Source organism: Sturnira hondurensis, unplaced genomic scaffold (genome assembly GCF_014824575.4).
Source record: "Sturnira hondurensis isolate 20B ecotype Veracruz unplaced genomic scaffold, ASM1482457v3 Scaffold0018728, whole genome shotgun sequence".
In the NCBI taxonomy this organism is placed as follows: domain Eukaryota; kingdom Metazoa; phylum Chordata; class Mammalia; order Chiroptera; family Phyllostomidae; genus Sturnira; species Sturnira hondurensis.
In genome coordinates this window covers 1,906,531-1,932,186 of record NW_028091359.1, presented here as the reverse complement: position 1 = coordinate 1,932,186, position 25,656 = coordinate 1,906,531, and the positions used below count along the sequence as shown (strand labels likewise).

The 25,656-nt window shown below is 42.4% G+C and overlaps 3 protein-coding genes across 15 annotated transcripts in view; 2 read left to right on the top strand and 1 right to left on the bottom strand.

Moving 5' to 3' along the window:
- The window catches only part of MYO19 (myosin XIX), a 32,614-nt gene extending 25,415 nt beyond the window's left edge, over nt 1-7,199 (bottom strand). The window contains exons 1-3 of one of the 4 annotated variants that reach the window (XM_037070427.1): nt 7,047-7,199; nt 6,178-6,316; nt 2,470-2,621 (exon numbers count right to left, since the gene is read on the bottom strand). In XM_037070427.1, the coding sequence (XP_036926322.1) occupies nt 2,470-2,481 (12 nt within the window). In that variant the 5' untranslated portion in view covers nt 2,482-2,621; nt 6,178-6,316; nt 7,047-7,199. Of the gene's footprint in view, nt 1-2,469; nt 2,622-6,177; nt 6,352-7,046 lie in introns of all 4 variants that reach the window. The other 3 variants (XM_037070425.1, XM_037070426.1, XM_037070424.1) reach the window with 3 other exon arrangements.
- On the top strand, nt 6,728-11,180 carry PIGW (phosphatidylinositol glycan anchor biosynthesis class W). Of its 7 annotated transcripts, XM_037070432.1 has the most exons (3): nt 7,266-7,358; nt 8,001-8,086; nt 8,702-11,180. In XM_037070432.1, the coding sequence occupies exon 3, from the start codon at nt 8,714-8,716 to the stop codon at nt 10,220-10,222; it is 1,509 nt and encodes a 502-aa protein (XP_036926327.1). In that variant the 5' UTR covers nt 7,266-7,358; nt 8,001-8,086; nt 8,702-8,713; the 3' UTR covers nt 10,223-11,180. The 7 variants fall into 7 exon arrangements, with proteins under 7 accessions (XP_036926329.1, XP_036926324.1, XP_036926327.1 ...); XM_037070434.1 differs by lacking the exons at nt 7,266-7,358; nt 8,001-8,086 and adding an exon at nt 6,728-6,819; XM_037070429.1 differs by lacking the exon at nt 7,266-7,358 and adding an exon at nt 6,773-6,819 and having other exon boundaries at nt 8,001-11,180.
- Nucleotides 11,181-16,777: 5,597 nt separating this feature from the next.
- Nucleotides 16,778-25,656, top strand: part of GGNBP2 (gametogenetin binding protein 2) — a 35,776-nt gene continuing 26,897 nt past the window's right edge. For 3 of the 4 annotated variants that reach the window (XM_037069801.1, XM_037069802.1, XM_037069799.1), the window contains exons 1-3: nt 16,778-16,971; nt 17,473-17,674; nt 24,541-24,621. In XM_037069801.1, coding sequence (XP_036925696.1) covers nt 17,582-17,674; nt 24,541-24,621 — 174 coding nt within the window. In that variant the 5' untranslated portion in view covers nt 16,778-16,971; nt 17,473-17,581. Of the gene's footprint in view, nt 16,972-17,412; nt 17,675-24,540; nt 24,622-25,656 lie in introns of those variants that run through there. The other variant, XM_037069800.1, reaches the window with a different exon arrangement.

Sequence of the window (25,656 nt, the reverse complement as noted above, 5' to 3'; positions counted from 1 at the left end):
CTCTCCTATGCCATGAGCTCCAGCTTCCAGGCCGACCAGCTACTAGTCTTACTGGGTCCAGCAGGGGTGGGGACCTGGTGGAGGCCAGCTACAGGAGTATCACAAAGGAAAAAAACCATGTTTTGGGCTTTTTGAAGGAAAAAAAACCCCCGCCCAACTTAACATAAAAAGTTAGCTGTAAGGTAGCCTCATAACTTCATTACCTGCCTCTTGGGACTTAAATTTAGTCTGGCTAATTATGTAATTAGTTTTCTCTGCCCTGGGTCTACTTAAGAGGCTCAGAAGTCAGATGAGGTCAAGAATAGGCACCAGGAGGAACAGGCCCTTTCTCCTTCTCCCCTGCTCATGCATGATGCCAACACTCCCCACGTGCTTCTTCTCCCCATTTCTCCTCTTGTTTCCCTGGGGAAAGTCAGGTGGAGAGTGGGTGAACACAGTAACTTGGCTGAAATCTGCTTTTAGAGGAAGGGGTCTATGATAAGATGTGTGGGTTTCCAATGAGACTAGTGAACCCTACAAGTTCAAACTCCTGAAGTCCAGGTGGCAGGCGTCATTGGAGAGACCCAGTAACAAGTTTCTTTCCAGAGATGTTGCCTCTGCTCTGGACTTGGGCCCACCCCGATGCACAAGGCAGAGTGCTGGCCTCCAGAGTAAGTGCTGAGGTCCAAGCATGGCTAGGTCCACGTAAATCCCCCTGCTTTAGGTGGTAAAACTCACTTGTAAACCCAGCCACAGTTTCTGAACAGCTCTGATCTCTGGGTTTGAATGCTGATTCCACCATTTACTTGTTGCAAAATCTTATGTAAATTTCTTTATCTGTTTGCATCTCAATTCTCATCTGTAAAATGGGAATGGTGGTAGAACCCACTATAATTAGTATCTTATTATAGATACTAATAAGCACATAAAGTATTTTAAAAAGGCACCAGGTATATGCCCCACCCCCAATTAGCTAGAATTATTCTTCTAAAAGCACTTCTTCTAATTGGGCAATAATATATCAAGGGCCTTAAAACTACATATGTGCCTTGAGCTTGCAATTCTGTTTGTAGAAAGTGATTCTATATAAAAGGCCATAAGAATGTTCAGTATATATATGAGCCACTCACAACTCTAAAAATTGAAAACAACCCAAATTTCCAAATAGTAGTTTATAGTATATCCTTACAATGGAATAAAGGTCACAAAATATATGATACCTTTAAATGTTTTGAAAAAATATATTTAGGTGAAAAAATCTAGGATATTCTCTAAAATGTTGGTTATCTCTGGATAGTATAACTATGGGTAATTTTAATGTTCTCTTTGCTTATCTACACATTCCACATTGCTTATAACAAATGTGACCTTGAATAAGTCACTTAATATCTCTAGCCTTATACCCAAAATAAGGACATGATAGCACTGTGCATACTGTATCTTTCTTGAGGACTAAACAAAATTGTACGTGTAAACTCCTTATCATTGTGCCTACTACACAGCTAGGGCTCAATGCAGTGTAGCTGCTACTAAGGTTATAACAAACTTTATAAACCTTAGTGCAAGGAAGACAGCTGTCCTGCCTGCTTCTCTCCAGCCTTCAAGCCTATTTCATGAGCCAAAAGGCTGGGAGGTCAAGAGGCAATGTCCACCAAGGCTCCCTTAAGGCTAGCTGGCCTCATACGCAGTCATTGTGCTGAGTCTCGGGCACTTCCCTGCCTAGGGCTCCATTAGACCATGGGCTTCTTGGGGGCAGATATCATCTTTTTTAACATCTTCCTCAGTCTACTGCCTGGCACCACTTAGTAAATAAAAATTCAGCAATTATCTACAGGTGTTCCCTCTGGACCAAGAGCTGTATGTGAAGGATGCTCTGGGTGTGAGTTGAGGCTCCACAGTGAAGGGTGAGGTGGAATCCAGCCGGTTTCATGTCCCAACAGCTACCCAACCCTCATGCACCCTGCGATGTATTCATCAGAATCCTTCTGTATTTCCACATTGGTCATCTTCTCCCACATTTTTGCAGACTGACCTTTGTCCAGGCTGCTTATTTTCCTGCCCCACTTGGCTAATTCCTACTTATTCTTTAAGGCTCAGCTTCAAGCAGACACTTTCCAGGACACCTCTCACTGTCACCTCCTCTGGGATGCCCCAGGCTTCCACTGTGCCTCATCAATGGACGCCTGCAGTGAGTCTCTCTGGACTTCCTCACCAGTTCACTCCTAAGGTCATCAGAGCATCCTCAGAATTCCCTTAACCCCCCATAGAAAAGAGCAAAAAACTACAACAGGAGGAATTCAGATCAGGTATCAGGAAGAACCTCTTAACACCGGGTGAAAGGCACTGGAATAACTATTTGAAGAGAGAAAAGAAAAAAGACCTTTCAGGGGTCTTTTCCTACCTGCTGGTCAGGGCACTGAAACTTCATTCAGAAAGGGGGAAGATGGGAAGGTGCTTTAGGGTCTGGGTTATCAAAGGGTGAGGTTTTACCTGCTGGAGCATCCTGCTTCAGTGCGGTCAGCCAGGGTTCTGGGTCGCAGGCACGAGGAGTGTTATCCACCTAGTCATGAGGACACAGACTGGGACATGGGTCCAGCAAAGGGCTCAGTTCTGGAGGAATCTCAGATGAGTCACTCCAGAGCCTATGACGCGAGAGAGAAGACAAGGGCCACACACAGGTGAGGGCTTCTCCAGGTGACTCACTCCCACTCCTGTCACTAAGCACAGGGACTAAAATGAGAACCAGAGTGAGACTGGGCAGACAGGAGAGTCTTTTCTGTTTCCTGCCAATCAGGTAACAGTGGAAACTCTTACAAGAGCTCCCGGAGGTTCCCTGGGCTCCTCCAGGGCCAGTTTTACTACAGGGGTTTGGGATGGGGCTGCAAATCTTCTGGGCCAGTGTGATGCGGAGGATGAAGATACCAGGAGACAGAGAAGCCTGGTGCCCTATTCTCCCCACGAGACAGAAACATCCTATTTTAGGATAGCCAGTAAAACATCCTATTTTAGGATTGCTGGGGCGAGGGGCTGAAGGTAACTAGGTGTTCCAGGAAAAGAAAGCACAGCTCAGTCTTTCACAGGTAAGTCACGTCCCCTTCCTGGCCTTCTTTGATTACTCATCTTGCACATGGAGGTAAAATCTACCTCACTGTTGTTGCTGCGAAAGTCAGTGAGGTCATGGATTGAAAGCACTGTACAAAGTACAAATCTGAATATTTACTCAGAGGGAGAATACTGTTATTACAATTAATAATACTTGGGGGCACTGGTCAGGTGGAACACTCCAGTGTCAACTTTAAGATGAGGATTTGGACTTCCGCCAAGATGGAGGCATAGGTGGAAACACTGTGCCTTCTCCCACAACCAAGTTTGAATACAACAAAGTTTTAGTAAACAAAAACGCAGCCAAAGAACAGAAAATTGAACTACACGGAAGTCCGACAACAACGAACCGTTCAAACGAACCGGTAAGAGGGGCAGAGCCAGCAGCGGAGTGGGGTCGGGCAGGAAGGATCCCCCAGCTTCAGGCGCCCAGGCAGCTGGGGTAGCAGTGAGGGCGCAGGGCAGCAGGCTGACCACAGTCACACATTCGCGCACAGATAAACCAGCAGAGGAGTGAGCAGTGAGATGGATTGCGAAGGCCCTGGTGGTGAATCCAGTGAGGGCACAAGGCGGTGGGCTGACCACGGTCGCACATTTGAGAGCAGTGGGATGGATCGCGCAGGCCTAAGCGGTGGGAGGCAGCAGAGGAGACTGCCATTGCCCCTCTCTGACCCCGCCCCCACATACAGCATCACAACTCAGAGACTGAGTGGCCCTGCCCTGGTGAACACCTAGGGCTCTGCTCCTCATACATAACAGGCACAAACAGTCCAAAACATGGCTCAAGAAGAACTCAAAGCCCCAGAGCCAATAACTCTAAGTGACCAAGAAATGGCCAACCTATCAGATGCACAGTTCAAAACACTGGTGATCAGGATGCTCACAAAACTAGTTGATTTTAGTCACAAATTAGGGAAACAAATGAAGGCTAAACTAACTGAAATGAAGGGAAATGCACAGGAAACAAATAGTGATGGAAAGGAAACTGGGACTCAAATCAAGGGAGTGGACCAGAAGGAAGAAAAAAATGACCAAACAGAAAAATATGAAGAAACAAGAATTCAAAAAAATGAGGAGAGGCTTAGGAACCTCCAGGACATCTTTAAACGTTCCAACATCCGGATTATAGGGGTACCAGAAGGGGAAAAGAAACAGCCACAAGTGGAAAACTTATTTGAACAAATAATAAAGGAGAAATTCCCCAGTCTGGAAAAGGAAATAGACTTCCAGGAAATCCAGGAAGCTCAGAGTCTCAAAGAAGTTGGACCCAAGAAGGAACACACCAAGTCACATCATCATTACATTAGCCAAGATTTAAATGAAGGAGAGAATCCTAGAAGCAGCAAGAGATAAGGAGACAGTCACCTACAAAGGACTTCCCATCAGACTGTCAGCAGATTTCTCAAAAGAGACCTTACAGGCAAGAAGGGGCTGGAAAGAAGTATTCCAAATCATGAAATCCAAAGACCTACAACCAAGATTGCTTTATCCAGCAAAACTTTCATTTAGAATGGAAGGACAGATAAAGTGCTTCTCAGACAAGGTCAAATTCAAGGAGTTCATCATCACCAAGCCCTGATTATATGAAATGTTAAAGGGACTTATCTAAGAAAAAGAAGATAAAAATATGAACAGTGAAAGGACAGCAAACTCACAGTTATTAACAACCGCACCTAAAACAAAAGCAAACTAAGAGGACAGCTAGATCAGGAGCGGAACCATAGAAACGAAGAACACATGGAGGGTTAGCAACAGGGGAGTGGGAGGAGGAGAAGGGGGGAGAAGGTATAGAGAATAAGTAGCATAGGCGGTAGGTAGAAAATAGACAGGGGGGAGGGCAAGAATAGTAGGGGAAATATAGAATCTAAAGAACTTGAGACACGTGGTCATAAACTAAAGGGGGGAATGGTGGAGGAGGGGTGTGCAGGGTGGAGGGGAATGAAGAGGGGGGAATAGAACAACTGTAATGGTATAATCAATAAAATATATTTTTAAAAAAAGGTGAGGATTTCAGAGGAGGGAAATCCATCTGAGAGAGGGGGTGTTGTGAGGCTGGGGGTAGGTCAATCTCTGAAAAACTGTAAGTGACCCTCAGGCTCAGAGTTTCCCAGGCTACATGCTGCCCCAATAAGGTGGGTTGAGGGGAGTCTGCAATGGATTAACCTTGGTGGAGACTTTCTTTTTTTAAAACATTTTTAAAAAAGATTTTAAAAAATTTATTTTTAGAGGGGAAAGAAGGGAGAAAGAGAGGGAGACAAACCGATGTGCGAGAGGTATCTCGCATGACCCTAGCTGGGGACCTGGCCCACAAACCAGGCATGTGCCTTGACTGGGAATCAAACTGGCAACCTTTTGGTTCACAGGCTGGCACTCAATCCACTGAGCCACACCAGCCAGGGTGGTGGAGACTTTCTTGAGGCTCTAAATCCATCTAGTCTTTGAAACAACTTAGGAACAGGAACTTTCATGGAAACTGGAAAATGAATAATTTGGGCAGAGAAGGGAATCAGGACTGTGCTGGACACATTCACCCTGAACACTGACTGCACCTCGTCCAAGGGACTGCTATGCAAAGGGCTCCAGAAAACTCAGGAACAAAACTCCCTCACCTGGACGCTCATCTTAGAGAGGACCAAAGACGAAGCACAAGAGCTTGTGAGGTTAGAACCCAAAGCCCATGCCCCCTTGGATGCAGATCACTAGAGCTCCTTAAGCTTTATCTCCTCATTTTCAACCTTCACTACTACTCCTTGTGAGGTCGATTTTAGCACCCCCATTTGCAAGACGAGGAATCAAACTGGGCCAGGAAGGTGACGTGACTTACCTGTGAACGGCTGGGCTGTGCTTTCTTTTCCTGAAGCATCTAGTTGTCTTTAGCCCCCCACCCCAGCAACTACTGGCTATCCTAAAAGAGGATGTTTCTGTCTAGTGGAGAGGATGGAGCATTAGGCTTCTCTGTCTCCCAGGGTCTTCATCCTCCACATCACACAGAACCAGATGTGCAGCCCCACCCCAAACCCCTGCAGTCTGCAAAAAAAGAACACTAATATCCAGACCTCACAGGGCAGTGTTCACGATCAAATGGGCCCATAGTACCTGTGAGAGCTACTTGCAAACGTTGGTTATAATATGAAACGTCAGCTCCCAGCCAGAGTCAAGTCAAGTTAGAGCAGGTTTTCTCCAGTCCTCCCAGCTCTTGCTCCCAGTGGGCTTCCCGGTTACCAGCCAAGGAGTTCTGGAAAGGGTGTGACCACTGTGGGCAGGAGGGAGCTGGTAATGAATAGATGAAACACCAAGTCAAGGCAAGACAAGCGCCAACCTGATCACCAGCTCCTCCTCCCCAGCCTCGGAGGACAGTGGGAGGGAAGATGAGAAGAGCCGGGTAAGGGTCCAGGTAAGCCTAGCTGGCTCCGTCCAGAGCTCTAGGCAGGAACCGGGGACTCCAGGTGTTGGTGAAGTGCCCGCCGAAGCCAGGGCTGGGATGCCGCTCCTTGAAGCACCTGGCACGGGGAGAGTATGTCCTTCCCGGGAAGGTGGACGTGACCCCAGCCAAGGGCGCAGCTTCCCTGACCCCTCCCAGAGCCAGCTGCCCCCTCACTGGTCCCTCGGTAGGGCCAGGAGAGGACCAGGGGCGGGGACCCATTCGTCCAACCGGGACTTTCCCCCAACTGCGGGTCGCCAGCTGCAGGCAAGGTGGAAAGGTGGAGGGTGACCGTGAAAGGTCCTTGTTCATAAAAGGTCCTGGTAAGGGCTAGGAACCAGGCTACCTCGTTCTGGGCTAGGAGGATAAAGAGAGAGACAGAAAGAGAGAGAGAGAGAGAGAGAGAGAGAGAGAGAGAGAGAGAAAGAGAGAAAGGGCAGGGGAAATGCCCACTTTTCCCCCAGCGCTCCGGAGGCAAACCGGCCTCTGCTGCCCCTTTGGGGTCACTGAAGGGCTTCGGATCGGGGCTGAGGATGGCACTCACCGATCCCACCACCTGAGCCGCCAAGCGTGAGGCCCTCCCGGGACCGGACTGGAAAGACGGGCGAGCCGGGTGGGGCGGCGGGAAGAGCCCGTGGAGCAGAGGGAAGAGGAGGGGCAGGAGCGAACCCTGGCGAGAAAGCGGAGACTGTGGGCTCGCACCCGGCCGCAGCCGCTCCAAGCTAAGTGGCGGGGCCGGCCGGCTCCTCCCCCAGGGCGGTGCCAGCGTACCCGGCGCGCGGCGCACGTGGTCTGCCTGGGATGAGGGGATCCCAAGTTGGGGGCTCCACTCGGGACAAAATTTTGAGAGCCTGGGGTAAGATGGGAGTGCAAAGGAGGCCCCGGGTATTCCGGTGGGAGAGGCACAGAAGGCAGTGTTTCCTCGGCCATTTACTGGGCTGTGGAGTCTTTCAGTAGGGGCCCCCAGGGCCAAGTCTCGCCCCGGGCTCTCTGACCCCATCCCTCAGATGGGCCTGGCCCTGAGGTCTGAGCAGTGGTACTGCACGTGTCGCGCCTTTTCCACTCCTGGCTCCTCTCATGGGCCTGCCCACGGCCACGACCCAGGAGGACCTGGGCTGAGGAGCCCCATGTTAGAGATAGCGTGGGGAGCCGACGGGGCGTGGGAAACCAGCAACACCCTGGGTCGGCTGCGCGGAATCCGCCGGCCCGGAAGCGCAGGCCGCCCGCGTTGGCCGGAAGCGCATCTTGGGAGGCGGAAGCTGCTTGCTCCCGCGTCGCCCGGCCGGTCGGTGTAAGCCGGGCGGCCCGACCGAAGCAGACCACCAGGGCGCAGAGACCAGCCAGTGCATGGGAGGTATAAAGGCGCCAACGCGGTGGTGGAAAAGGGTTTTGATTAAAAGGCCAGCCGATCAATTTGTTACCGTGAAGTATTGTTTTTTGGCCCAGACAGGTCATCCATGCATTCATTTGTTCAACGTACTTCTTGTTTGGTCAACAGATGTGTTTTTCATGTGTGCTACTTTCCAGACATTGATATGTGGCAGAGAGGCATTTTATATACTTTGAAATTAACAACTAACACTAGTATGCGCTATACACTCCCCTACCCGCCCCCCCCCCCCCGCCCCAATTCTTATCCATTCTTCCTACCTATACCTAACATGAAATTTGGCTCTCTGTAAATGCAAGAAGCAGCCTGGGGCTCGGGAGGTCACAGCAGGACTCAAATTATTGTACTAGAGGCAGTAGTTTCAGAATCTCTGAACTGAAACCAAGGCCCCAACTCCAATGGTGCTTGGATACCTTCTCTGCTCCTGTCCCTCTTCCCATCTTTCAGGTTTCACTTAAAGGTCATTAGTTTATGTGTATTCAATTTTCATTGAATGATCTTAATGACATACTGTGCTGTAATAGGAGTTTCTATGAGGCTGTGATTCCATTCTCAGTGTTTATATCCCAAATGCACTTTCTTTGTGTATCTGCCTTACATGTCCTGAAAATAGCTAAAACTTTTCAACCAATACCTTCATGCTGTTAGTGTGACATTCTTATCCTCATGGGTTAGTGTTAGGCTTCTTCCCCCAAGTCCTAGGTGCTACTCTAAAATCTAAGAGTAAGAGTAAAATTAAGTCAGGTATATGCCAAATCCACAAGAACATTGCTTCCCACAAATGTATTTCTTTGCTCTCATTTCCACAGGAAGAAGAAAAAATGTCTCAAAAGCAGATGAAGGAAGCTTTTGTCAGTAACCACAATGGAACCAGCGTGCTAGAAGTTACTCAGGGCTTGTGCGTGCCTGTGCTCTGCATCCTGTGCAGAGGGCTCCTGATCACCCTCTCCCAGCTCTCCCATTCTTCACATACCTGGGGAGCTCGGTTCTTCACTGACTTCCTTTTCCTCATAGTTCCCCTGGTGACCACTCTGACCATTTTCTCTTCATTTATCTACCTTGAGCACCTCACTGTAATTATCTTTGGGGTAGGGCTATTCTACCAAATATACTGCCGGAGAACTTGCTATGCCAGAATGCCTGTCCAGAAAATCCTTGAAAAGTTCTTAAAAACGAGTCTAGAATCAGAATACATTCCAGCCATCTCCTGCTTCCGTGTAATTAACAGCGCATTTACTGCTGTTGCCATTTTGGCTGTGGACTTCCCTCTTTTCCCCAGAAGATTTGCCAAAGCTGAGCTCTATGGCACAGGAGCGATGGATTTTGGTGTAGGAGGCTTTGTTTTTGGGACTGCAATGGTTTGTCCAGAGATTAGGAAAAAATGTATGGAAGGGTTCAAATTTTATTATTTTACAAAGTCATTGTACTCTGTTTGGCCGTTGGTCTTCCTAGGAGTGGGACGATTAATCATGATAAAATCCATAGGCTACCAGGAACATTTAACTGAGTATGGAGTTCACTGGAACTTTTTCTTTACCTTAATAGTTGTGAAATTGGTAACATCACTGCTTTTGACTTTCTTCCCCCCAAATAAATCTTGGGCTGTGGCTGTCAGTGTCACTGTATTATACCAGCTAGCCCTCCACTTAACCCCTTTGAAAAGGGTAATTTTGTATGGCACTGACGGCAGAGGCACAAGGGTTGGTTTCTTCAATGCCAACCGGGAAGGAATAATGTCTACCCTGGGGTATGTGGCGATACACATGGCTGGTGTGCAAACAGGGTCATACGTGTTTAAAAAAAGGTCACACATCAAAGACTGGATAAAAGTAGCATGTTGTATTCTACTGACAGCTGTCGGCCTCTTTGTATCTCTTTACATAATTCAGGTGAATGTAGAAAAAGTATCTCGAAGAATGGCCAATTTAGCCTTTTGTATTTGGATAGTTGCTTCTAGCCTAATCCTTCTTAGTAGTTTATTACTGGGTGATATAATTTTGAGTTTTGCCAAATTTCTAATTCAAGGGTCTGTAGTACCATGTTCTTGGAAACTTATCCAGTCTCCAACTACAAATAAAAAGCATTTAGAAGCTCTAGTCTCTGAAGCCGAAAGAAAGAAACCCAGTCTTTGTTTAATCACAGCTATAAACAGAAACCAATTGATTTTTTTCTTGCTGTCAAATATAACAACTGGCCTAATCAACCTGTTGGTAGACACACTGCACAGCAGTACCTTGTGGGGCTTCTTTGTGCTCTGCCTCTATATGTTTACCAACTGTTTAGTTATATATATGCTACACTTGCAAGATAAGACTATAAAATTTTGGTGATCAAAAGACAGTGGATGTGTGTGTTTGAGCTATTAATAAGGAAGGGTAAATATTAAATGTGAAGAAAGGGGTTTCTGGCAATCCAGTGTTAACTATATTTTATTAAACTGTTTCGATCCTCTATAATAATAATAATGAGGCTTAATACAGCTGCAGTATGTAAAACAAGCTAATTGAGAAGAAATAAAGTATTGTGTCTTGTTAGAATGTTAAATTTCAATGTTTTAAAGGAATTGTGTTTGTAGTTGTGATACTGGAAGATTGGAGGGTGGAAGAAAGGTTTTTTGCTCTACCTTATACCACTCTATGTTTTTTAATGTATGTATTTTATAATATTTGTATTAAAACTGAATTGTGGAAATGTCAACAATTCTTTACTGCTCAATTTTAATCTTTTAAAAAAGCCTAAATATGAGAAAGCAAATGTTTAAAATCAAATACACATATATTATCAAAGTTAGGGAACAGTAAAGTGCTTCAAAGAGTGGACAGAATTATGTGATGCAGTTAACATGGTTAACTTGGGGCTAATTCATTTTTTTTTCTTTTTAGCCTATTAAATACTAAAGCTCCTGGTATTTTGAAGCTTGCAATCTTGTGGGAGAAACACATTAAACAACTTTTATACATTGTGTTGTCATGAAATACAGCTTGTCAAGTGGCAAATCAAGAACTGAACTGGCAGAGTCAAGAATATTTTCCCCAGAGATGGTGTTTATTTTGAGCCACAGCTGATGGGTAGGATGAATTGCTGTTTGTGCGTCTAGGGGGTGGGGGGGGGCCAAGTGCTGGTAAGAGGAGGGGTAATGGTGATTTAGGAGTATGAATCCCTCAGCAAAGGTCCTGAGTTAGGAGGGCACCTCGCACATGGTGGAAATTAAAGAAGGCATGAGCCCAGAAAAGGAGTAATGAGCTAGGGAGGCAGGCATGGGCCAAATCAGGCATGCCTTATCTACATGTTAGGGGGGAAAAAACAGTGAGAAAATCATCAAGTACCTAGCCCAACAACAAAACTATAGCTATATAGGCCCTAGACTGGTAGCTCCATTGGTTGAAACATTGTCCTGGTACACCAGGTTGTGGGTTCAATCCCTGGTCAGGGCACATACAAGAATCAACTGATGAATGCATAAATAAGTGAAACAACCAATTGATGTTTCTCTCCCCTTCCTCTATCTCTGCAAAATCAAGAAAATAAAAAATTCTTAAAAAAACCATAGCTATAGGAAGTTATCCTCCAGAGCTTGAGTCTTTTAAAAACTCTTAAGCAGAACTTTGAAGCTGCTGTTTGAAATCTAAGATTTAAAAGACAAATTAGATGTGGTTGGTGTGGCTCAGTGGATTGAGTGTGGGCCTGTGAACCAAAGGATCGTGGTTCGATTCCCAGTCAGGGCACATGCCCGGGTTGCAGGCCAGTTCCCAGAAGGGGATGCATGAGAAGCAACTATACATTAATATTTCTCTCCCTCTCCTTCCCTTCTCTAAAAATAAATAAAATATTTTTAAAAAAGCAATGAACAACCCCCCCCATAAATTAAAATAAATATTGATTGATTTTAGGGAGAGAAACATTGATGTGTTGTTCCATTTAGTAATGCACTCACTAATTCCTGCTGCCATGACCAGGGGTCAAACTGGCAGCCTTGGGGTATCGGGATGATGCTCAAACAAACTGAGCTACCTGGCCAGGGCTAAACAAAAATTTCTGTTTCCAGTTCTACTGTTCCTTGTATATTGTTTCAAGTGGGTGAAAAAAAGTCAAACTATGCTGTATACCTGAAACTAATACAAAATAATACTAAATGTAAACTGTAATTGAAAAAATTAAAAAGAAAATGAAAAAAATTAAAATCTGCTTTTCTATAGTCCATTCTGTTTTCAAGTAAAAATCTGATTATTGCAGTGACAAGGATAAGATGTTAGAGGTAATTTTATATTTGGTAAACAGTCTGGACTGTTCCTAGGAAGAACCTCCTCTAACATTAAATTGTAGATTTTCCATTAGTTTTAGTTGCCTCTAAATTAGTTCAAAATTAATTTTATTCCCTGATTTGTTAGATGACTATTCTAGTATTTATGTGCCATTTTATATTTGCTAACTACAATACATTATATTTGGAGGTAATCTATTAATGAAAGAAATTTCCCCTCAAATCAGTATATTGAATGGCTATATAGTTATAAGAACAAAAATTAGATTTTATTTTCAATGAAAAGACTTTTGAGATTTAATAAAAGCATATGAACCAAGCAAGACTAGGAAAGGTGATTGGTCTTTCTGCTATGTTGTAGTGCTAATCCCCCACAATTGATCTGTTCAAAGCCTTCAGAGGGCTGTGAGGCCCTCTATATTCTCAGCCCTCCTTTAAATAAAGGTAATTTAAAGTAGGTAATTTACATAAATGTAATTTAAAGTAGGTAATTTGATGACTTAATGAATATGTGGTCTTATTGCTGCTTGTCAGTAACCGCTCCCTCATCCTTTTCTAGGTCATAAATATCTCAGGAAGTTTATGCCTCACAATTACACATACTGAACCATAACTTAAAAGAACAAAGTGAATTATGTGTTTTCCACCTCCAATTATGATATTTATGTAAGAGAAAGCTAATGAAATAGCATTCATAACCAGAATTAGTAAAAAAGATCCTTCTGACTTGATTCTACCTTCAGAAGAGAAAGAGACCATGCAACAAGGATTTATTGAGCTCCAATGTGCCAGGTACACGTAGGTCCAGGGAAACAACAGAAAGTAAGACAAAGGCCCTACCTTCAAGGGCTTACATTTTAACTTGTGGACATTATTTTCTCTCTAAAAAAATGTAAGTGGGTCCCTGGCTGGTGTGGCTCAGTGGACTGAGTGCCCACCTGAGAACCGAAGGGTTATCAGTTCGATTCCCAGGCAGAACACATGCCGGGGCTGTGGGCTGGGTCCCCATTTGGGGGCATATAAGAGGCAACCGGTGTATCTCTGTCATATCCATATTTCTCTCCTATTTTTCCCTTCCTTTCCCTCTAAGAATAAATAAAACCTTTCACAAAAAATCTAAGTGGGGAAAATGTGTCTCTTTTTGATAGACAGTTTCCCACTGTTAACTCATGAAAAAGAAAACTCAATTTACAGATTTGGACAACCATGGTAATTTAAATAGCATTCTGTTAATATTTTAAAAAATTTTATTTTTAGAGAAAGGAGAAGGAAGGGAGAAAGAAAGAGAGGGAGAAAAATATCACTGTGTAGTTGCCTCTGATGCACCCCTAACTAGGGACCTAGCCTGCAACCCAGGCATGTCCCTGACTGGGAATCAAACCAGCGACCCTTTGGTTTGCAGGCCGGTTCTCAATTCACTGAGCTTCACCAGCCAGGGACTCTGTTGTTAATTTTACCATGTAAAACAACATGGTTAGTATAGTGACAATTACAATTAACTCAGTTTTCTTTTCAAGTATCAATATTTGAGGACAGAGAAGGGAGAGGTAAAGAGAAGAAAAAAGATTACATTTAATCTGGTCTAAGACCTTATCCTACAAGCTTCTGAAAGTGACTTTCATTTTACACAATTATAAACAAGTGATATCTACCTCATATACATGAATAGCTTTGTGTTTAGAAGATGACAACCAGTTTTATTTTTATTCTACACCAATGTTGTATAAATCACACAAAAACATACTTTGCTCCCTAGCAGTTTATGTATAGTCTATGAAGATAAATAATAAGGAATAAATCAGTACTCTTCATTTCTTTTAAACCTAGGTAGCTTGGAAAATAGTCATGTCATTTATACCTGATTTTTGTACCTGGCTCTCACATACTGGGGACCTGTATAAGAAGAAAAATTGCATTTTTGCGGATAATTTATCACATCTCAATCACTTCAAGTGTTCTTTATTAGGTAACAGCAAAATGTCCTCCACCGTTGATTACATTCTCCTTCCTGACATTTCAAATCCTTCCACCTTGACCTTCACAATGCCAAAAATAGGCAACAACTGGCTTTTTTATATAGTAATGACTTATTTTGTCAATTAGAGGCAAACTCTCTAAAGGCAGGTACATATTTAGTCATGTAGTATCTGCTGCAGCACTACTGCTTATAGCTGAAGACAGACAAACAGTGAAGATTTTAATAAAAATTAGCCCTGACTAGTGTGGCTCAGTGGGCTGAGCATTGGCCTGTGAACCAAACGGTTACAGCTCAATCCCCAGTCAGGACACATGCCTGGGTTGTAGGCCACGTCCCAGGTTGGGGGCGAGCAAGACACAACCAGTTGATATTTCTCTCCCTCTCTTCTCGTCTCTAAAAATAAATAAAATCTTTAAAAAAATTTTGTAAAACTAAGATATATTGTAAAAGTAAGATATATAGTTAAAACTTCTAGGAATTGTTTTGCAATGAAATAATTTTCTAGACATTTTTCCTCAATATAATTTTATAATATGATTTAATCATATTTGTAGCACCTAGGCTATCTCCTTAACCTCTTAAGAGCAAGTAATCTGACAAATTAACCACCTTTTTAGCTTTATAAGTATTTATTGAATACCTATAGTATGTGAAACATTGTCCAAAGATAGTAAACATGGTGGTCGGTAAGCATTTTTATGTCAGTAGACAAAAAACATATCCAAGTCAGGTATAGTAAACTTAGAAAGAAATTGTGGTTTCCTTATGTTTTATATTTGAATTTTAAAGGCTTTTATAAGTTAGACTTAAATCCCCATTTACTTCCTCTGTTCTTTGCTAGTACTGGTATGTACTCAGTCACAAAAGTTATTAAAATTAGCACCTATATATTGAGCTTGCTACTTTCAATGTCCTTTACTAACCATAGTCCAAAGAAAGTTTAAAAGGTAGCCTTGGCTGGGTTTCAAGTTGGTTAGAGGGTCATCCCAATATGGCAAGGTTGCAGCTTTCATTCTGGGTCAGGGCACATACAAGAAACAACCAATGAGTGCACAAATAAGTGGAAGAACAAATCGATGTTTCTCTCTCTAAAATCAATCAATAAAAAACGTAAAGGTATAAAGCAGTCACATTAATCAAGTCTTTATAGGAGCACCTTTAGATCTTAAAAACCACATTATTCTTTTTTCCTTAGGAATGTTTTTACATAAACACATGATTCCCTAAAAATGTCCAAGCTTTGGCCATGTAGTCTAACCTGTCAGAAACTGCATGCACATCCTAGATGCTCACTGGATTCAAGCCGACCACACTGTTTAGCTCTACCAACATGGTCACAAGACATAAATACTTACTAGATAATCGCACTTTGGGACTTAACAATGGTTCTTCCACCCTAACAGTGACCACACAATATCTTAAGTCAACATTGGCTAAGGATGCACTATGTGAATCTCTTAAGACTGTATGTGATGTCCAAAATATTTTTAATTAAAAATTTTTTTAGAGGGAGGAAGGGGGAGAGGGCGGGAGAAGGAGGGAGAGGGAGAGAAGGAACATCGACCTATCATTGGTTGTTTTCTACATGTGCCCTGATCGGAGATCGAATCCGCAACCCTGGAACATAGGGTCGACGCTCTAAGCAACTTAGCGACCTGGCCTGGGCAACCAAAATATTTTTGAAAGGTCAGTATCACAACTCTAGCCTATTCCCCCAGGAAATACAGATCCATTATCAGGATTAGAGCAGCGAATGGATTTATCCTTAAAATCGGCATTCTTTCCCTAGGCAAAATATTTCCTGACAATTATTTTGGCTTTACAACAGGCTTTCAAAGCCTTCAAGGTAGGAACTGAGTACATGGTGGCACGCGAGTATAAGTGAATCGTCTTTACACCGGCTCCGCTTCTTAGAAGAGGGTGAAAGGGGAGGGCCTTTGGCCAGTACCAGTACTTTGCCCAAGGGAACTAGTGTCCTATCTGATTTCCTAAGTTAACATTAACCCGGCTCAGGAAGGTTCGCTGGTTAGGGCGCATACGCAAGCCACTCTACACATAGTCTTGCCTCTAAGTGTAACAACAACAACAAAATTCAGCACTTAAGAATTGCCTCCTTGGCGGTATCTCAACGCAGTCTCAGTCTGGGAAGCAGTGACACAGCTGGCTCCTCGTTAATCGGAGTGTCTCGGAAAGCGACGTCCAGTACCTGGAAACCAAGCCCAGAGTTTGTTTCTTACCCTGCAGATGCCCGTCTCCCTTTCCCTTATTCCCGCCTTTGGCTGTCATTGACTTTGAAAGCCTCAGCTCCTTCCCACTTACCCAGGTCCTCACTGGGCCTCAAACCTCGGGTGGTTCCTGACTCAGCTCGGCTTGGCTCCCTTCGCCTCTCGGCCCTTGGGAGAGCGGCTTCCAGGCACGCGCGTTGGGGGCCTGAGGTTTAGGTCTACCCAGTCATTCTCAGCAGCCCTGTTTTTAATTTATTCGAGTAGCTATACTCCTCACCCGGCTCCAGGGAACGTGGGGGGGGGGGACTACCCCCACCGCTACAGTTTTGAAAGCGACTTGGCAGGGGTGTTCTACAGTCTCGCGAGAGGAGGCGGAGCCCCGCCCGACGTTCTCCGCCCCTCCCTGCCCCACCCTCCCCAAGTCCACCGCCCTCCCTCCCCCACTCCCCGTGGCGCGAGCGGCTGATCCCGGAGAGGAAACGGCATTCGGCGCCGCTCTCCCGCCCTGGCCGGTCCTGACGCGGGCCTCGTCAGCCGGTAACGGGGAGCAAAGGTGGGGGTCACGGAGGCGACCACGAAAGCGGAGGTTAGAGCCCAGAGGTCTCCTTGAGAACGGTGAGGAAAGGGTCTGAGCCTCCCCACTTGGCCTCCGCAGAGCCGAGGCGGGGTCGACCCCTCCCAGGGGCGGGGTCGCGCTGAGCAACTGCAGCCCAAGGGACTGACTGGGCGGGGCGCTCCAAGAAAGGGGGAGAAAGGGGTCAGCTCTGGGGTCCCCGGCGGCGGGAAGCGGGCAGTGGGTTGTGGAGCTGAGGCCTGAGGTGAGGTCCTGGAGCCGGGACTCCAGGGACGGGCTAGGGAAGCCCTGGGGCCGCCGAGTCTCTTCCGCCTCTCTGGACCCTGAGTGGACACCGGCCGCGGAGGGGGGTGGGGAGGGAAAGCGGCGCGAGGGGGCGGGTCCCGTCACCGCTCGGCGCTGATTGGCTGAGCGCGTGTGGAATCGGGTGATGGGAAACGCAGCTCGACTCTCGGATACCCTCCTGCTTCTCTCCCTCCCCCCCGTGGCGAATGTGCTGTGCGGCGGCGGGTGCTGAAGCTCGCGGCGTTTGGCTGTTGCAGGCAGGAGTTGGGAGGAGGCGGCAGCAGCAGCAGGAGCAGCGGCGGCGGCAGCAGCAGCAGCAGCAGCTGGGAGGAGGTGGTGACGGTGGCAACGGCAGCGTCGGGGACGATGGCGCGACTGGTGGCAGTGTGCAGGGACGGGGAAGAGGAGTTCCCCTTCGAGAAGAGGCAGATTCCCCTCTTCATAGACGACACCCTCACGGTGAGAGGGCCGGGTTCGCCGCTCCCCTGGCAGCTGTTTCCCTCCTCCCCCTCCCCCAGGCCGAGCGCTGCGTACTGGAGAAAGAGTGTGTTGCAACTCCTAGGCGAGGCCTTTTCTCCGGCAGGCCCCACAAACTCGCCTTTGCAGTGGGTCGCTCGGTAACCTCTGCAGGGCCCCTGGCGCTCCGTGCGCACTTCGAGCCCCTCTCCCTAAGCTATCCTTCCTTTTTGAACCGTTTTCCCTTTACCCTTTCCCTTTAGGGGACGCTGCTCTTGCCAAAGCACGCGCTTCGGAAGGGTGGAAGGATCTTGGGTGTTTGGGGCCTATACCTTACAGAAACCACCTACCCTCAGGGAGCCTTAATTATCTGGAAGTGTCGCAGCTACACTGCTATCTGTATATTGTCTATCTTAATACTACAGCTCTCACTACAGCTCCCACTACATTATTGAGGGCACAGTGACATACTCTTGCAGAGTTAAAATTCCACTAAAATGATTTGATTTCGTTGTAAATAGTCTCGTATTGTCTAGTACATTAAAACTCTTAGGAATGATTTTACTGCTAGGCCATGACTCTTCAAAATGTGCTTTCTTGGCATTAGTTGTTCTTTAGTTCACTGGTAGACATTTTTTTAAGGAAGCAAAATTATTGAATGTTAGAGCATTATAAAAAGCTGATTGTTCATCTTGAATGTCAAAACCCAATTCTTGGTAGTTTTCCTTTTTAGATTTGGTGGTGCTACAGCATTACAGACCCTCTGCTCTGTGTTGCTGTAGTATTTCCTTTAAAAGGAAATGGCAGAAATTTGAATCGAATCTGAACAGGAAATGAGTGCAGTTGTTGCCACTATTTCCTAAGAAATGAAATGAATCTATTCATAATATCTTTTGAAATCTGTTTTGATGGTGCTGAAGCCTATTTGCCTATTTTGAAAAGGTGTAACTAAGTCTCTTCATTTTCTCCTTTTTGGCTTTCTTAAGGCAGCTGATCTGTTTTGTTCCTGAATTATTTTTTGCAAATATCTACTTTATTCCAAATTTTATATAAAATGCAAGTCATTGTAGAGATGCCAGTCTATGCCTTTCTGTCTACCAGTCTCAATTAAGACTTAATTGAGCTGCAGTACTTTTAAAAGGATTGGAAGAGCTATTGAATGACTTCATTTGTTAGAACTTTTTAAAGTGAAAGCATCTATAATAATTTAAGATAATTTTTTTCTTGGAAAAAGGTGGAATGTTTTGGCCTCATAAGTAAGGTAAAAATTTGTATTGAAGCACTAGAAGATACTTGTATACCTTGGTTATGATATTTGTACATTTTGCATTAAAAGTATATTGGACTTGTGTTTTAAGTAGTTAAAAAATTAGCACTCAGATCAAATTAAATGGTGCATTTCTCAATTTGAAAACACCTTATATAAGTTCATCTGTCCACAGTTTCCTTCTCTCCCCCTCCAACACACTTTTGGAGCCCATATCAACCTTTTATGTTTATTGTCCCAGAATGCCTTCGAAGTTTTTTTTTAATTCTTTGGGTTTGGACATAAGATTACCATTGAGTGTATAATATCAAAGTGTAGAGGAAATCCACATAAATTTGAGTATTCACAAAATTTTAATAAACACTAACTTCTCTCCTTATGACCACATAGCCATCTTTAATGCAGCATGGATGTTTCTGTTACATAGTACATTAAAATAGCCAACTTTGGGGAGTGTTTTTATACTGTACTCTCTGTACAATGATACTCGTTTCCAAAATTTCCTATAGAAAAAGATCTGTTCTTACACTGTGATGTGTTATTGTACTTACCTCTTCAGAGAAGTTGGGATTGGACTGAATTTGGTGTTTTGAGCTTTGCTTTTATTGCATTGTGGGTTTCTGACCAAGGCAAATAAAATTTAGGTTTACTTAATTTAAATATCTTAAAATAGCATTTTATTTAGGAAAAGCCGTTTTTTATTGCTTTGTCTTGGAACTTCTGCACATCATTGTATGCTGGTTAGTGAAAATTCTTGTCATCGATGCATTATATTTAGGGAAACAAGTTTCTTTCAGAACCATTCTGCCAAATACTACTTAAAGGAAGAATGCAAAGCAAGCACCTGTTGGACAAGAGCAAAGGAGAAATAGAGGTTTTGCTCTCTTGGTCCATTGGTAGTTTGACAGCAGTGTATCCCTAAAGTTAGCATTTGGTTTGGTCTTTGTTCCTAGGGTCCATAGGTAAGGCATGGAGAAAACATTGTTATCTTTATTTCTAGTAGTTTTAGAATCTTGTTAGCTCCTAGGTGTTAAGTCTAGTTATGTTTAGTTAGTTACAAATGTTTATCGTTCTAAGAGAAGCTGAAACCTCTAGCCTTAAAGTGGCTATTTTATGTTTTGGGGTGGTTTTTTACTTTTTAATTTTTTTCCCCTTAAGACTGGTTATTTTAAATTGTATTTGTAAAATGCAATTAAGAAGCTCATATGTGAGGAAGTGGCCCTCTCCTTTATGTGATATGTTGTGTCCACATTTAAGACTCGTGGTAGTTTAGTGGGTTTGAATACTTGAGTACAATGCTTATGTAGGTGTATTTGAGAAAACCCCAAATAAGTAAGCTGGAGGAATATTTAGGAAAGTGTCATGCTGTATGGCCAAATTCTTTTCTGTGTTAATAGAATTATAAAGTAGCAGGTGGATGGAAACATAACTAGTTTAGAGATACCTTTAATGACAATTTTAGGTTCTTTAAAAAATAATAAAGTAAAAAATATTCTTTATATGATAATCTTTAAAGATTAAGAAACAACAAAGAAAAAAATTTTTTAATCAGATAACTAAGGATATAGCAGCAGCATTTGATGTAATTCCAGTCATAGACACACAACAGAGATTCAAGGTTGAGATCTGTTCTCAACACTTTGTATCTTGCTTTTTTTCACTAAATGTAACATTGAAAACGTTTTTCTCTTGTTAAACAACTTTAATGGCCATGTAATACTTTGTTGTCAGGTGCCATAATTTAATCATTCCTTGTTGGACATAGGGGTAGCTCTAGTTTATTCTGTAAATAATATAAGAATATAAATAATGTGTAAACCTTTGTGTTATTTTTCTCGGGTTTCTATAAGTACAACTATTGAATCAAAGAATGAGAACCTTTTTAAACGTTCTCAACACATGCTGTCAAATTGCTACAATACTCGTGGAATGTAGATTACCCTCCTTACTCACATCGATATGAATGAACTAGAAACTCTCATAAGCATTTTTAACCGAGACTGTAAAAAGTGATAAATAGTAGCATGTCCACCTGGGGATTAGGTGTTTAGCATTTAAGTTTAGTATTTAGTGTTCTCTTTCAACTCTTGATTGTAAAATTTACTAAAGGTGATATTACAAATAGCTGTGAGGACAAAGAAGTAAAAACTAAAGTGGCAATGATTTTTAATAAATACAAACTTGATATTGTTGGTTACAACTTATGAGAGTGCTCTAAAAAAACAGATTATCTGTGGTCAGGAGAAACCAGGACAGATACTTCAGAGTGAAAGTGGGTAATGGATTCAGTTAAGTTTATAAAGCAATAATTGCAGGACAGTGACTCGTTCCATGTATTTTTGGCTAGGTGAGGATAGGCAGCCTCATCATGAAGCCTGACACTAAGGGATCCTCTGGGAAACCATCCCTGAAATACTGTGCATGACTGTTTTTTGTACATGAAGGTTAAGTCAAGGAAGTGGTTTTAAAGAATGGTGAAAAAAGTAGTATACCTATTTTCTTTGTTTCCCTTTAGTTCCTTTTCCTTATTGTCATCTCTCAGTGTTGCGCATATAGTGATTGGCCAGCAAACTGCAAGGTAAAAAAATCTATCGTCCTAAATGTTTGAAAAGCAGGGACAGAGTATTTATTGTGAATGCAGAGTAAGTACAAGAGAAAATTTAATATTATTTATGCCAGTGAAAACTGGGGAAAGACACAGTAAGAGACTTGATTTTGACATCTGTCAATATTAGTTAGGTGAAAATGAAATGGTCTGAAATGAGGGTTTTCTTTTTTAAAAATTTTAACCCTTGTTGATTATTTAACAAGGATTCCTAAAGCAGGCATTATTCACTATGTTGTGTGTGTGTGTGTACACATATAAATACATTTTGTATTTTATTTTATTTTATTGAATGACTTAATCATTGAAATCCTCAAGATGAATGAGACACTGCAACAGCTACCCTCTTGGGTTTAGGTGGTGGTCCTTCACGTAATCATGCCTGAATCTGTGGTGTACAGTTTTTAGGTGCCTCGTACCACCGGTCTTGGGGGTGTTTCATTGGTTAGCCTTGGCACTCCTGTTAGACTTCCTCTTCTGCTTGACAGGGTATCTCCACTTGCTGCAGGTGGACTTCTGAAGGTGGTAGGCCTTCAAACCACAAAGGTGGCACAGTGTATGTGGTGCTTGCTGAACAGTGATGTCTGTGTCCCCTTTGACATCTCTCTTTGGCCGCTGCCGAAACCAAAGAGCTAAAATATAAATACATATTTTAAAGGTCAACTAGCAGGTCTCGATGTGATAGGTATGTTCTTTGACTTTGGCTTTAATTGTTGAAAAAGTGAAACATAGTTGTTCACTTATATAGAGTCAGAATTTAGGATTTCACCCAAATCAGGTTTTACCAGAATTACTCTGTTGTTTTTTTAAAATTCGAGTTAAGTATGGTAATCACCATGGGCAGTATGGATCATTAGACACTTTGCCCATTTATTTCAGTCATCCTCACCAATTCACCTAGAGCTACATTATTTTTTTTTAAAGATTTTATTTATTTATCTTTAGAGGGAAAGAGAAGGAGAGAAATATCAGTGTATGGTTGCCTCTCGTGAGTCCCCTGCTGGGAACTGGCCTGTAACCCAGGCATGTGCCCTGACTGGGAATTGAACCACGATCGTGTGTGTGGTTCGCAGGCCCGCTCTCAATCCACTGAACTACACCGGGCAGGGTTAGAGCTACATTATTAAAGTGGACTAGTGACCAGTTTTACTTTGTACTGCCGATAAAGTTAATACATGAAAATACTTAGAACAATGCCTTGTATATATGAAGCTACATTAAGTATCTTTATTATTATCATCACTCTTTGAAAATATTTATAAGAAAACTATGAGAGGGAAAACTACAGAGAAGTTGATAAACCTGAAAATTGGAAATTGATTTTAAATTGAGATTTGAACGGATAGCTTGTATGTATGGAAGAGGAGACTTCCAGAATAGTAAAAGCTATTGAGATGAAAGCATGTCTTTCAACGTGGTATAATGTATATAGAATTGGGAGCAAGGAACACTTAACTTTCCCCTTGGATAGTGAGTATTGCAGTATATGTGCATTGTATTAAGTTTCAGAAAGATGTGAACACATAAAAAAATCATCTACCTTCTCACTGCCTAGAGATAGTCACATTTAATATATTACTTATTTGCTTTTTTCCTGTAAGAAAATAAACATATATAAACATTTGGATCATATTATACATGCATTCTGGCTCTTTGAAATTAGAACAGAGTCCTCTGGATTATCTGCGTCATTGTCCATCCTTAGCATCAGCTTTGTTTCTCTACTTCACTATCCAGTATTTCCACCTTATCAAATCAAGAAAAGATATTATGTGTATTGCTTATACTTGTCTTAGTTGTTCAGCACTCAGTTTATTGTTAGAACAAGCAATTTTTAAGGCTCTTTTCTAATGTGGAGGGAAAAGAATGGTCAGCTCCATTAAAGAATCAGTTCTTTGTGGTGCTGGTTGGTGAAGGAAGGAATCTTTTTAAGATCACATTCAAGTGGGCTTTTTAGTGTTTTGTTTTTGCCTCAAATGGGTCTCTTTAAACCTGACAGCACTCTTTGGATGTGTAGAAGTTTGTGGACCTTGTTATCGGGAAGTAGAAGTTTGTTCTAGCACAGTGTGTTTGAGACCTTTAACAGTGTGTTAGTTGAGATACAAATGTGTTACTTTATTTCATTGTTTTGAAGGGAAACTTTTTTCTTATTTTTAACATCTCCGAAGTTGCTGCTTTCATTTGGTGATATCCTAGTTATAATAGGTCTTTCCTAGTGGTGCATAACTATGGTACTTCTTAATACCAGTGCTGTGAAATGTGTTAATTACTAGTTCCCCATTATCTGACATCCTGAAACATCCTTAAGTTTTTTTATATTTCTCTTCTTCTGGTAGTGAATTTTGGTAACTGAATAAATATCTCAGTGTATCCTTTTAGTTTATAATTACAGCAGACATTTACTATGTGCCAAGTACTGATCTGAGTACTTCTCATTTGTATGTGATGTATATCATATATATAGTGATTTGCACTTTAAGATATACTGTATTCCATAGTCAGGAAGAATAATTTAAAATGCCATCGTATTTACTGTAAAGTATCAGGTTATTTTGTTTAGTAAATGCTACTATTGGCCACTGCAACAAATACTTTTAAATATCATTTAATCCTCACAACCTACCTTGTGAGTAATACCAAAAATTATTATGTGATCTCATTTTACTAAGACAATGCTCTAACCAAGTGAGCCACCTGGACAGGGTGTGATCTCATTTTATAAATGAAGAAGCTGAGAATCAGATGACAGATTGTAAGTGACAGAGCTGGGACTTGAACTCATGTCTGCCTACCTTCAGTTTTCTTGTCCCTTATGTCTATACTGCTTCTGGCTTTAGAAACTTGTGTGGCTTGGATTTTTTTTTTTTTTAATTTTTTTTGGCAAGTGGGAGAATCTGGCTTTGGGGGTCTATTTCTGTCCTAAGTATTTGTAACATAGTCTGTAGTGTGTGTTCAAATAAGATAAAATAATTGATTTTTATTCTTTTGCATATTAAGATGGTGATGGAATTTCCTGACAATGTGTTAAATCTCGATGGGCATCAAAATAATGGTACACAACTGAAGCAGTTCATTCAGGTAATAGTTTTAAAACGCAGTATTTTAAATTGTGTGTGTTCATGTGTGTGTGTTTGAAAGGGTCATTGAAAATTTTAGCCGTTAGTATTCATTTTGTTTTGCCTAGGGCTCTCTAGGTCTTTTTTTTCTTTTTTTAAATATATTTTATTGATTATACCATTACAGTTGTTCTATTCCCCCTTCATTCCCCTTCACCCTGCACACCCCCTCTCTAGGTCTTAAGATTACACTGAAGTTGCTTTCTTTTATTGTTGCTACTGTGAATATATTTATTTATCTGTTATGTGAAAGAGATTTGGTTGTTACGTGTTATCATTTTGTATGTCTGTAGGATTTTTAATTTCACCAAGTCATCTTTCCTATTATTTTAAAAGATTTTATTTATTTATTTTTAGAGAGGGGAAGGTAGAGAGAGAGGAGGAGAGAAATGTCATGTGTGGTTTCCTCTTGCTCCTCGTACTGGGGACCTGGCCAGCAACCCTTTGGTTCACAGGCTGGTGCTTAATCCACTGAGCCACACTAGCCAGGGCTCTTTTCTATTTTTCAAAGATAAGGTATACAACTTTTCATTGAGAACTTGTTGGTTTTCTTCTGTAATAATTGTTTTATTCAAGTAAAAAAAAAACACTAATCCTGCATTGGGATCTTTTTGATTTTTGTATATGGTACTTTATAATATACTATATATAATTAAGATAATGGAGGATAAATTGTTATTTCAGAATTCTGTTTTTACTTTTGGAGAAAACTTTCAATGGATGGTTAATAATAAATACGAGAAAAATCTATTTTGGGTGATATCTGTTTTTAGTAAAGCTGGGGGCATTATTTGTAATGTAACTATAACACCATCCAGGTAGAAATTATTTACTAGAGTTTTGCCCATGTCTCTACAGCTGTGGTTCTCAGTCATTTTTCTACCTTGTCATAACCAACAGATAGCATTCATGTGCACCAGCATATTAGAGATAGTTACTCATTGCAGGCTTTTCCTACATAGGTAAGATAGACATTGTTCCTGCCTACTAATCCATA

Bases quoted from the DNA above. Each gene is read 5' to 3' on its own strand.
- PIGW (XM_037070434.1), top strand. From the start codon at position 8,714: ATGTCTCAAAAGCAGATGAAGGAAGCTTTTGTCAGTAACCACAATGGA.